Raw genomic sequence first — 11,945 nt, forward strand, 5'->3', positions numbered from 1 at the left:
CCCCACCCTTGTCCTTCAGGGAGCACACTCCAGAGACCATCCAATTTGGAAACATGCATTCACTTCTGCCCCTTAAACCCTTCAGCACCATGAGCAAACGACGCCTCCGAGAGAAGCCAGCATCTGTGTGAGGCAGAAACTTCCCTTTCCAGCCCCCTAGCAGATGGACGAAGTTCTGGGTGACACTGTAAAAGGACTGGACACATTTCTAGGGAGGAAGGGAAGCAAAAATCACAGTCACTGCTGCAGAAGGAGTTGGTCCTTTGCAGGCCTGAGGGAGGTCAGCTTTGCTGTCACCACCTGGAGATGAGATTTCTTATCCACAAGCCGGTCCTAGTGACCACAATGACCGTCTGACCGGGTCATCCAGAGGGCCAAACAGTGCATGAGGGAGAAGTGTGTGAACTTGTGTGACTGCCCGTGTAGCACTTTAAGGCTCACGAAACAAAGGTATATTTGACAGAAAAGGCTGCAGGCATAAGGATCTTTGAAGGCTCTGTGAAATGTGTTATTCTAGGAGCAGAGGTAAAAATTAGACACTCTCTTTAATTCTTATCAGGTATGAAATTCAGTGATGCTGAGGATCCTGGAAATTTCTGCCTGTAAACATCTTGTTTGTTTTATAGCTCTGACAGCTTCCCCCACGTTGGGAGAAATGACCTGCCAGCTGCATGGTGCATCATGCTTTATTACTCTATATCACACTTTATATCAGACTCAATTAACAAATGCCTCCATTGTAAAGAGCTACTGCTTCACAGAGAACAAAAACCTTCAACTTCTATTTCACAATCCCTGCAAAGGCAAGGATTCTTTTCAAAACCTAATTATGGCTTTTTTTTTTTTTAATAGAGAATACATTTTCATGTGCAAAATTTAAAATGTTCTTAAGGCTAGATCCCAGGCTCCACCTCACCCCGACACTCAGCTCCCACTCTGAGAATGAGACATTCTTTGACAGACACATTTCCTTTTTCTTTTATTTCACACATAGGTAATATATTATACACACTGTTCTCAATCTTCCACCCCTGTTTATATGAGGGAGATCCCTCCAAATTGATTTATTTTTCTTTTTGAGACAGGCTCTCACTGTCACCCAGGCTGGAGTGCAGTGGTGCCATCTTGGCTCACTACAACTTTGACCTCCTTTGTTCAAGCAATCCTCCTACCTCAGCCTCCTGAGTAGCTGGGACTACAAGGGCATACCACCATGCCTGGCTAGTTTTTGTATTTTTTGTAGAGACAGGGTTTTGCCATGTTGTCCAGGATGTTCTTGAACTCCAGGGCTCAAGTCATTCACCCACTTTGGCCTCCCAAAGTGCTGGGATTACAGGCGTGAGCCACCACGCCCAGCTATTCCCTCCAAATCAGTTCTTATGAGGATATTCCATGCGATTTAATGGCTACTTCTGAAATGTGTGCATGTGTCATCAGTTATTTGACCAGTTCCCTATAGATAGAATTGAGGTTGCATAATAACTTTTGCTATGATGAACAATGCTGCAAGAAATGTCTTGCAGATACATGCTATTGCATTTTGTGCATGTGACTACATTTCTAGAAATAGGATTTTTGGGTCAAAGGGCATGTGCATTTTTTGTTTTGATAGATACGTTAAATTGACTCCGTAAGATTTCTTCTCATTTACACTCCCCAGCAATGTATCCAAGACTGCTCATCCTCCCTTAGCCACTCCAACACAAATGTCACAGATTCATTTTGCCAACAGATGGGTGAAAATGGTTTAATTTGCATCTTTCTTAGTTTGACAGTTATTTGTGCTTCCTTTTCAATGAATGGTCAAGTTTATATTTTTGGCCTTTGTTGTGTTCATTTGTAGGTGCTCTTTATATCTTAAGGACATCGCCCTTGCTTTAGGTTGGTTCCCCAGGAAGTAGACTCTAAGACGGAGGTTTGCACACAGGGATTCTTTGAGGTCTGTCCTTGGGAAGCATCCTCCATGGAACTGAGGAAGAAGTAAATGTGCGGGGCTGGGGGGGGTCCCTGTGGAATTGTCCCTTAGTGAGGCACAGGGGGCTTGGTGTCAGGCCCACCCTCTTTAACCAGTCACTAGATGCTGCCCCTGGAAAGTGGGTCTCCCCTTGGCAAAGCCAGTCCTGGGGGGAATGAGCTCCAGCAGCCGGGAATAAGCCCCCTTCCACCCTCTACATTCCTGGTCTATAAGAAGAACTCCAAATGTTTTATAAATATTCTCATTTAACTTTTAAATTTGCTCTTTTTTTTTTTTTTGTAATTTTGTTTATGCCAACATGGGTTTGTTTGTTGTCTTTTTTATTCTGAAAGATAATTAAATTTGTGAAGTGTTCCTCTTTGGCTTTGTTTCATACTTACAAAGGCCTTCTCTATACTAGTATTTGAAACTCTCCCAGCTTTTTCTGGTACCTTAAGGATTTCTTCTTTTTATGTGTAAGTATCTGAGCCATCTGGAATCTAGTCTGAGGTCAGGAGGAGGGAGCTACCTTGGTGTTTGTCGTGCCCGGCAGCCAGTTCACCAGCACCATTCACTGTGCGACCCAGCTCTCGCTGCCCTGGTCTACAAGGCCCCCTTTATCAGAGGCTAAATATTCGTATTTCATTAGTCTATTTCTGAGACAGTTTTTATTCCATTTCATTGATTTGTAAATTTATATAGAGCAAGAATTTTGGGGATAATTTGGGTTAAAAATGCAGAAAATTAAGGCTGGGTGTGGTAGCTCAAGCCTGTAATCCCAGAATTTTGGGAGGCCAAGATGGGAGGATCACTTAAGGCCAGAAGTTTGAGACCAGCCTGGGCAACATAGTGAAACCATGTCTCTGCAAAAAGTAAATTAAAAAATTAGCTAGGTGTGGTGACATGCACCTGTAGTCCTGTTTATTTGGGAGGCTGAGGTGAGAGGATCCCTTGAGCCCAGGAGTTCAAGGCTGCAGTGAGCTATGGTTGCGCCACTGCACTCTAGCCTGGGTGATGAAGTGAGACCCTGTCTCTAAAATAAAATAGAAATAAAAAGTAAAAAGCTAAGAAAATAAAAAATAAAGAAAATTGTAATCCTACCTTCCAGAAATACTTGCTTTTGACATTTTGGTATATAAGGGATTGTATACTATTTAACAGAAATGGAATGGTATTGTAAATATTAATTTGTAACCTGCATTTTTTTCACCTAATAATGCTTCATATTTTCTCATATCCTTAAAGAAAATGTAATTTCATTTTCAGGACTTTATTCAAAGTCAATAATCAGATATGTGCACAAATAAAATTGCTCAGCTAAAGAGCATGGCTATGTCTAACAGCCACAGCCCCTCAAGAGAGAAGTAATTCACAATCACATTAACAATATAGACACTTTTCTATTTCCCTGAAGCCTCAACTGTTAATTAATAGCATTTAAATAACTACTCCCAATTGGTAAGTGAAATTTACAATCATTGGATTTTAATCTGAATGTCTTTGAATGGTAAGATAAAATGTTTTTCCGTCGGGCGCAGTGGCTCATGCCTGGAATCCCAGCACTTTGGGAGGCTGAGGCGGGCAGATCACGAGGTCAGCAGTTCGAGACCATCCTGACCAACATGGTGAAACCCCGTCTCTACTAAAAATACAAAAAAATGAGCTGGGTGTGGTGGCGGGCGCCTGTAATCCCAGCTATTCAGGAGGCTGAGGCAGGAGAATCTCTTGAAACCAGAAAGCGAGGTTGCTGTGAGCCAAGATTGCACCACTGCACTGTAGCCTGGGCAACGAGAGCAAAATTTTGTCTTTAAAAGAAAAAAAAGTTTGTCCAAGTTGTTTGGCCATTTGGATTTCATTGTTTGTGTGTTTGGTGCCTGTTCTGCCAATTTTCTTTGTGTTCCTCTTGCCCCTTGATGAATCGGTAAGAGCCCTTTCTACAGAAAGGGTGTAAACTCAGCCTCTCGTTACATTGCAAAGAGCAGGCATTTGTGTTCCCATTTTGTGGGTTGGGATCGCAAGGCGGTGGACGCTCAGGTGAAAATTATCTTCTTCCCACAGCTCAAGAAGAATGATTTCATGACGGACCTCACCAAGGGTGTGAGTCCACATTAAAGAGGCTGGGATGGAGACGCCTCTGAAGGCTGCTACACTCCTAGGCTTCGTGAAAGGGAAGTGCTCAGTGATTCTTTGGCCTAAAAGGTCTGTGTAGACTCTGGGGTGGTGGAGTCGGGGTGTTTGTTTGGCTTGGTTGGGACCACTAGGTTAACAGCAGACCTGTCCCCGCCTTCCCAAATCATCCCCCATCATGGCTGATGCAGCACCACACGGGGCTCCTCTCTCCTGCTCCCACCTCACCTGCATTTTGGGTCTGCAGTGGGCTCACATTGGCCTTTCAGGTTTAAGGAATGAGGAGGACAAGCTACAGTGGAGGGCCCACTAGGGGAGTGAGCTGGATAGTGTGGGTCCAGAGCCTCCGTAGGCCATTGCAACCAGGCCATAGGGGAGGTCTGCCTAGACACTGTGGAGCCTCCTCTGGGTATGATCAACACCTGTGGGCCCAGATGTCTCCGCCATCACCTGAAAGCCTCAAGTGAGGGCAGAAAGAGACAGCTTCTGCCAAAAGAGGGGAGATGCTCCAACCCCAGCTGGGGGACCCGAGACTCGCCAGCTCTGACTGCCTGAACCCTGTGTGTATTCCATTTTGGCTGATCTCCTGGACTCGTCTCCTTTCTTCTTCTCTAAACCACCTCCTGGTGCTGACCTCTGGCCTGTCTAAACCACCTCCTGGTACTGACCGTGGCCTGTCTGGATGGTAGTTTCTGTTCAACCTCTAGTTAGGCCAGTGTCTGGGGACTGCTTTGCACCCTTCTCAGTATTATCTTTGATGGATTAGTCTCAGGGTTCTCGTCGTGTATGTGCCCATGCTTATGAGAGGTTGCAGATACATGGGGTGGAGCCTGGGCAAGAGGAAGCCCAGCAGCCAGCTCTGCAGGGAGCTCCCTCATCAGATGCCCCTGGCCGCCTGGCCAACAGGCCTGCAGGTAGGCAACCAAGAGCGCATGATTGTCCCATCCCCACCCTCCTGCCTTTATTGACCACATCGAGCCGGATGGACGGCCTGAAAAGGTTGACCTTGAGCTCCACTGAGGCTATCTGAAGCGCCAGCAGGCAGAAACAGCCAGACAGCACCCTCTCTCCCCCCAGCCCTGGCAGCCTCTGCTTACCTGCAGGTTGTTGTTGACGCGCTGCGCTCCGCACTTGTTGACTCGTAAATCACATCTTGAAAAACAGTCAAAGAAATTGCAGTCTTCATCGTCTGTGCAATTTTGCTCAAGGATTTCCCTCATTTTAGGTTCAAAAAAGGCCATGTCCACATCAATAGCCACCACCTGTAATCAAAACAGCATGGGGCTGTCAAAGGACTACTGGTGGGCTCTGCGGAGAGGGAGCCTGTTCACAACTTCGGTTCACCTCGTGCGGGTGCCACTGTCCAGGTGACAGGTGATCCCACAACTCCCACGAGCCAAGAGGAAAGCCCCGGCCATGCCCTGGGGAGTGGACTGATCCCCTAAAGTGCCTGCATGCATTTCCTTTTACACAGGCGACCATCATAGTTACAGTGGAAGGAAGGCTTTAACTGCAAAAAGGACCTCAGCAGCCGCCAGTGAAAGCCCGGGATTTGGAACTATCACCACAAGTATCACTTTTCGTCTTTAGTCATTTTTTCAGCTTTGCAAGTACCATCTCTGAGAGGCCTTATACATGGATTTCCCCTCCGCTGCCTTACCACGTGGGTCTCTGACCTTCAAGGGTCAGGACTCTAAAAGCTGTAAGGTACAGCGAATCTATTCCCGTGAATACAAGCAATCCAGGGAATCCTCGTTTGAGTGGCGGGTCTCCAGGTGTGATGGAGAAACTGAGGTGGGCAGTGCCTACATTCTCTTCATGGCACGTCTGTTACCTGAGTCAGCTGGTTTCGGACTGACCAGTCAGACGGCAAAGTGGGGGAAATATCAAAGTTCTCGAATTAGGACTGATACACGGAGGCCCTGAACAGGAGCGACGCCTGAGTTCCACTGTCATCATGAGAACCTGATGACCGCTGGAACTCCAGATTTATCTTCCTGGCATCGAACCAAACAGACTTCAAAAACAGAGGGAGAATAACTTCTAAATGATGCAGCTCTTCCTCCGCCACCTGGACGCAACAACAAAAACATATGAGCTGAAACCTGAGGAAACCTGGAATCTGCCCAAATCAAGCCGTTTATGGCTGCGAGGTATTACACAGCCACTAGGAAAGCTGATGAACTTGACGGAGTCAGTGGCATTTCACAAGCCTTCACAGGTCAGCATTGAAACATCAGCCTTTCTTTTTCCCTCTGGGAGTTTCAACAGGGGTTTCGTTTGCTGGTCGTTGCCTCTTCAACCCTACGCAGTTTGGGAGGCACCTTTTGGTTTTGGTTTTAGTTTTTCACTCAGGACTGATGCTAGAAGGCAATGAAGTTTCTTGGGGATTATTTAGTTAAACAGAGCAGGGGAGAATAGTTTAGTTCAAAACGTGTGGAGGATAATGAAGATAAACACTACAGACAGACCTTTTCTCTATCTAAGGGGTTTTGCCTAATTACGAATTCAGGCGCTGTAAGCAACTTCTCCTTTTAATCTTTCCTATCCCATTATTTAGCCAAAACAAATAGCCGATTTCATTCTTTACCCTGGTTAATACACCAAAAGTGAATAAGGACTATGCTAATGAATCTCGCATCTTTATAATTCATTATTGGGGCTACACGACTTTTCTATTCTTTCTATGGTTTCTCGCGATCTCCCCAGCCTCCCCTGGGCCCCTAGTTAGAATTTTAGCTTCTTCCAACTTCTCCTTCCCATTTCTGATGTTTCCTTCTCATCTCCCAGGGAGAGCCAGATTTATTTTTTAATTTTTAGTGTATGGGGTCTAGAATGGATTACAACTCTTATAAAACATAACCTTATGCACCTAAAATAAGAACAGTATTTAAAAAAAACCCAAAAAAGCCTACATCATGTTTCTTAATATCAAGAGAATCATAAAGTCCTTCCTGCATAAAATTACTAAACTTGCCTCATCTTCTTCAAACTTCCTCCTGGCATCAGAATAGGAAGATGAATGAGAATTATTTCATTCTTCACCAAAAACTGTGGCCCTGGAGTAGGAAGCCATACCATCTGTTGGAAAAGATCACTGACTGGCAGTAGTTTCGGATCATGAAGGTTCCTATTTATTCATTCACAGCCACTGGACACATTCTCAAGATATGCAAGTGTGCACCTGCCCTGCAGATGAGAGAACGACTGTGCATGACCAATTCTTACACCTCCACTGGGGGGCGCCCCTTCCTTCTGCCAGGGCAGCCCAGCAACCTGGGCTCAAAGGCAGGACCTACCTGCCGGGACTCTGAGATCACTAGCTCTCAAACTTGAGCACACATGAGAATCAACTAGGAGACTTGTTTTGAAGACAGGGATTGCTGGCTCCCACCCCCACCATTTCAGATCCAATAGGTCCGGCGTGGCGTCTGAGAATTTGCATTTCTAAATGAGCTCTCTGGTCATGCAGATACTGCTGGTTTTCACTTAAAAGTTGTAAAATCTTGGGTAAAATAATTCCTTGAACTTCAGGGTCTGCAAGAAGGGTGGAGAACAGGACTGGTGAAGGGGACTCCTCCTGCCTTCCCCTCCCTATTCTTGCCCAGGCCAAGGCTGCAGTGGAGGTAAGAGCCCTGAGCGGTGCAGCACCAGCCAACAAAATACAGTCTGGTGCTAGGTTGAGGATGCACAGTCACGATTTCTTTGAACAAATATTTTCTGCTGATGGTGTGCAAGATACTGGAGGCACAACTTAGCTGGTTCCCACAAACCAGTAACTGGATAACCAACAAGTAGGTAGGTAAAAGCATCTGATGTTGCCCACTCGGCATCACAGACCCCATCAGCCTCTGCTCCTTCAAGAAGCGGATATCCTTGAAGTTCCCGCAACGATTACAGCACCTGCTGGGTCCCACTCATTGATGCCCACTGATACCTGCTGGAGGAATAAGGGAGTGACTGAGTGGCGAGAACTGGCCCGCAGCTGCCCGGAGCTGGGGGAGGTGGGTTGTGCGTGGATACTCCCTGACTTCCTCTTCAAGGCCTCAGTGTGGCTGTGGGTCATTCCCCCTGACACACATATCGGGACAGTGTCTGGGAGATGCTCAGGGTATTGCAGGCGGGGCTGAGTTCCCCCAAGAGCTCCCAGTCCAGCACACAGACTTCCTGGAACCTCCCAGAACCTCCTAGCTATTTTCCTGACACCCCTGACTTGTCAGCCCCTCCAGGGCAGCAGGAGGCGAGGCATTAGGACAGAGCACTCAGGGTAAGATGTGTGATGCCCTTCACGGGAATGAGGGCATTACACTGGCAGCAGATTTAGTTTTCCAGCTGCCTTCAGAAGACCATGCCACTCCTATGCTACCTGCCTTGGAGGCCATGACTGGCAGTCACAGTGCCTGCTTTTGGTCCCTTTGTGTTGCAACCATGCTGAAGAGCATGGCCCCACCATGAACCAGGCCCCACAGTGACCAGCACCCCCAGGTGACTGGAGCTAAGCTGGTCTGGCCGTTCTGCTGCCGGCATTGGCCACGTAAGAATGAACTTGTTACAGCAGGCGGGGGAGCAGAGCATGCCACCTTCCCCAAACCCAGCCTGCACCCACGACATCCCTGCCAGTCTTCTTACTACTTCCTGTTGGATGGTCCCAGCGCCTGGCACAGCATGAGGGCACTGGGATGATCGCAGCCGCATTAATGTGACACATCAGTGTTCGCCTAGCTGGGTGAAGGGAGAGGGGTTTGTGTTACACGGAGACACTGAGGCTCCTGCTGCTGTTCTTCCACACCTGGCTGTTCTCACACAGCCGCCTGCCCCAGAGTGGAGACGAGCATGCATGTGCCCTGTGGTGCAGCGGCAGGTATTTCTACCTGGGCAGGGCTTTCCCTTGTGGAAGGCACTAAAACCCCATTTGTTCCTCTAGAAGTCTTACATATGGAATGGAAACTGACTGGAACCTCTCCAGACAAAAAGCACTGGGGAAAGTTACTTCTTGTCACAGAGCATGGGCAGCTTGAGAACAGCGTCTCCACCCCGGAGGCCGTCCTCCCTCATCGTCCTCGGCAGCTCCTCGCCTCCTGCGGACGGTTTTCCGCACAAGTTAAACAGACCCGCAAGAGAGGTTGCTGTTGCGTGAGCTCGAAGCAGCCACAGAGCTCAGGTGAAGGAAGCAGAACAGCCCTCGGGGAGGACTAAGCTGGCCCAGCCCTCTGCCTCCCACTGGGGGCTCCGTTCATTCACGTTCTCACTCGAGATGCATCTGTTCCTTGCTGACACCCGAAAGGAAGTGTTCTGGTAGGTGGGAGTTCTCTGAGGCTACAGAAGCGATAGTAGTTTGCTAACTCAGGACAGGAGCTCAGAAGCCTTCTCATTTCCTTCCCACCAGACCCGAGAGCTCCATTCTCTGCACATAAACACACCTCCCCGCGCCACTTACTGTGAAGTCGCTCCGGATGGCAAAGTTTTCCGGCTTGATGTCGCAGAGGTGGAGGCGGTAGGAAAAGTCACTGTCAAAATGGTTCACCATGTCCAGGAAGCTGAGCGCGATGTCACTGATGGCCTTGGCCTGGCCACCCCCAGGGGCACCTGGGACCCGGTCCAGGGGGAAGAGTGCCCTGTGGTGGGGGCTGCCCGCCGCGAGGAACTCCACCGCATAGAAGTGGCCACAGGAGCCCAGCACAGGCAGCACGTGTGGGCTCAGGTCCTGCAACAGGCTGAAGTAGACATACTCCTCCTGCTGCAGCAGGGCCCACAAGCTGGCCAGCTGTCCCCGCCAGCGCGGGCCCCGCCTGCCCGGCCACCATGGCCCCAGGCTGCTGTTGGACAACTCCAGGCCCAGAGCGCTCTTGACCTCCCCAGCCACCATCAGGAGGAGTTCTGCCTCGGGGATGTCCTGGCCACCCCCGCCTGCCTCCTCTTCCAACAGGCTGAGGGGCGGAAAGCTGGAGAAGGCCTCCTCCTTGGACTTGAGGACCACGGGCCGGCCGCGCCAGTCGGCCTGTAGCACCTTCTTGCCCCTGTTGTAGTGCAGGCAGCGTTGGAACAGCAGCTTTCCCGCCACACACAGGTCCTCGCAGAGGTCCCCAGCCAGCGCGCCGCCCCGGTAGTCCTGGCACTGCAAGGAAGGGAAGAGTCAGTCAATATCGGGAGGGCCAGGTGCCGTCCGTCTCTCAGCTGGGGTTAGGGAAAGGGACAGTCTGGCCTCTGCCCTCAGGATGCCAATAAGCCAACTGTGCAGAGAAACCTCAGTCCTGTGGATCGCAGGGGCCACTCAGTGAGTTAATTCAGGGGAGGAAGGTTAAAGGAGCCGCTCACAGTCATTACACGACTCAGTTAGGCCTAGGATAGGTCTGCAGAATCAGGACATCTGCGACCGGGAAGCGCGACTTCCTATCATTCAGCTGGGTGGCTCTGGGAAGCCAGAGGCCAGGAAACCAACAGGTGAAGGGCTGGACCAGGCCAGTAGCTCTCGACTCTGGCTATACTTCAGGGTCACTGGGAGAGCTTCTAAGTCTTGCATCTAAGCAGCTAGGTCAAGTCTCAGCAGAGGGGACCCCAGGAGTCCTATCTGCCCGTAGGCTGAACCACAGTAATGACCCTTTCTGCAGGTACATTCCTTGAGCTTGCTGTTTTCCACATGAAATGGAATGGCCTCTAAAGCTTTCAGGCTGGAGGTTTGCAGATGTTTAGAGGAGAAGCCTCTGGAGGATACGTGAGTGAGCACAGGGCTCATGGCTGGTGACCTGGAGAAGAAGGGGGACCAAAGAGGACCCATGCAGGATACATTCTGGAAGAGTAGGGCGTGTTTTCATCTGGGCGGCAAGCAAGGCTATCCAGGAGTCCCCGGATGGGGTGTTTCTCCTAAACTTTAGACCTTAGGATGAGCCACTAGGGGACCTGGCGACCTTCCCCACCACACCACAAATTCCCTGAGAAGCCCGTCCAGACCGATAATCCTGCCAGAGGAAGGGAAGGAAGAAGTGAAGTATGGAAGGAATGAGAAGACTGTCCTCCTCTTCTCTCTTTTCTTTTTCAGAGAATCTAAACCATGGGACCACTCCTATTAGGGGTTGAGTATATTTCCTAATCCCACCCGTTTCCCCAACAAATGAGTCTTCCTCCATGTCAGCAAATGAAGGCCTCTCTTCCTTCTGGGAACTTCTACAGCACACGAAACAACAGAGTCACCCTCGTTCCTCTAAGGCCATGAGAAATACCAAATCCCAAAGCTGTTATTCTCACCCCATTTCATGTGTGAGAAAGGACCTTGAAGTCTCAGCAGTGGAAGGGCAGCTTTGGTGCCAGGACAAAGGATGGGGCCAAGGGCCACTGAGCTTGGATTCCATGGCCCAACCTTGCTGCCACATCCTCACCTGCTCTGGGCCTCAAACTCCTTTCCTGTGTCGCACCCCCTGCCTCCCTGCATGGTGATTGTACTGGCCAAAAGGGAAGTGTGCATGCATGCCACAGCATATGCATGAGCACCAGGCATCAGGAGAGGCCTGGGAACAGCCTTGGGTTCATAATTGGATACTGCCCAGCCTCGCAGGTGGCCAGGTACATCAACTTGACCCATCCCAAGCAGATTACAAGCAGCTCCTTGAGGTCAAAAGCTGGACCTCTAGTGTCTAGACGTATAAATAATTCCAAAATCAGGAGCATGGTGGCTTACCCCTGTAACCCCTGCACTTTGGGAAGCCAAGGCAGGCAGATCACTTGAGGCCAGGAGTTCAAGACCAGCCTGGCCAACATGGCAAAACCCCTTCTCTACTAAAAATACAAAAATTAGCTGGGCATGGTGGTACATGCCTGTAGTCCCAGCTACTAGGGAGGCTGAGGCAGGAGAATCACTTGAACCCAGGAG

General features: G+C 49.4%; 1 protein-coding gene and 1 long non-coding RNA gene across 2 annotated transcripts in view; one reads left to right on the plus strand and one right to left on the minus strand.

The window, feature by feature from the left end:
- FAM69C (family with sequence similarity 69, member C) overlaps positions 1–11,945 on the minus strand; it is a 21,217-nt gene that overhangs the window by 1,143 nt on the left and 8,129 nt on the right. The window contains exons 2-3 of the mRNA XM_011948919.1: positions 9,519–10,196; positions 5,179–5,343 (exon numbers count right to left, since the gene is read on the minus strand). Of these exons, the coding sequence (XP_011804309.1) occupies positions 5,179–5,343; positions 9,519–9,947 (594 nt within the window). The 5' untranslated portion in view covers positions 9,948–10,196. The remainder of the gene's footprint in view (positions 1–5,178; positions 5,344–9,518; positions 10,197–11,945) is intronic.
- Positions 6,115–11,945, plus strand: part of LOC105516655 — a 7,051-nt gene continuing 1,220 nt past the window's right edge. The window contains exon 1 of the long non-coding RNA XR_001002524.1: positions 6,115–6,302. This is a non-coding gene — a long non-coding RNA (uncharacterized LOC105516655). The remainder of the gene's footprint in view (positions 6,303–11,945) is intronic.

This window comes from Colobus angolensis, unplaced genomic scaffold (genome assembly GCF_000951035.1).
Source record: "Colobus angolensis palliatus isolate OR3802 unplaced genomic scaffold, Cang.pa_1.0 Scaffold287, whole genome shotgun sequence".
NCBI classification, from domain to species: domain Eukaryota; kingdom Metazoa; phylum Chordata; class Mammalia; order Primates; family Cercopithecidae; genus Colobus; species Colobus angolensis.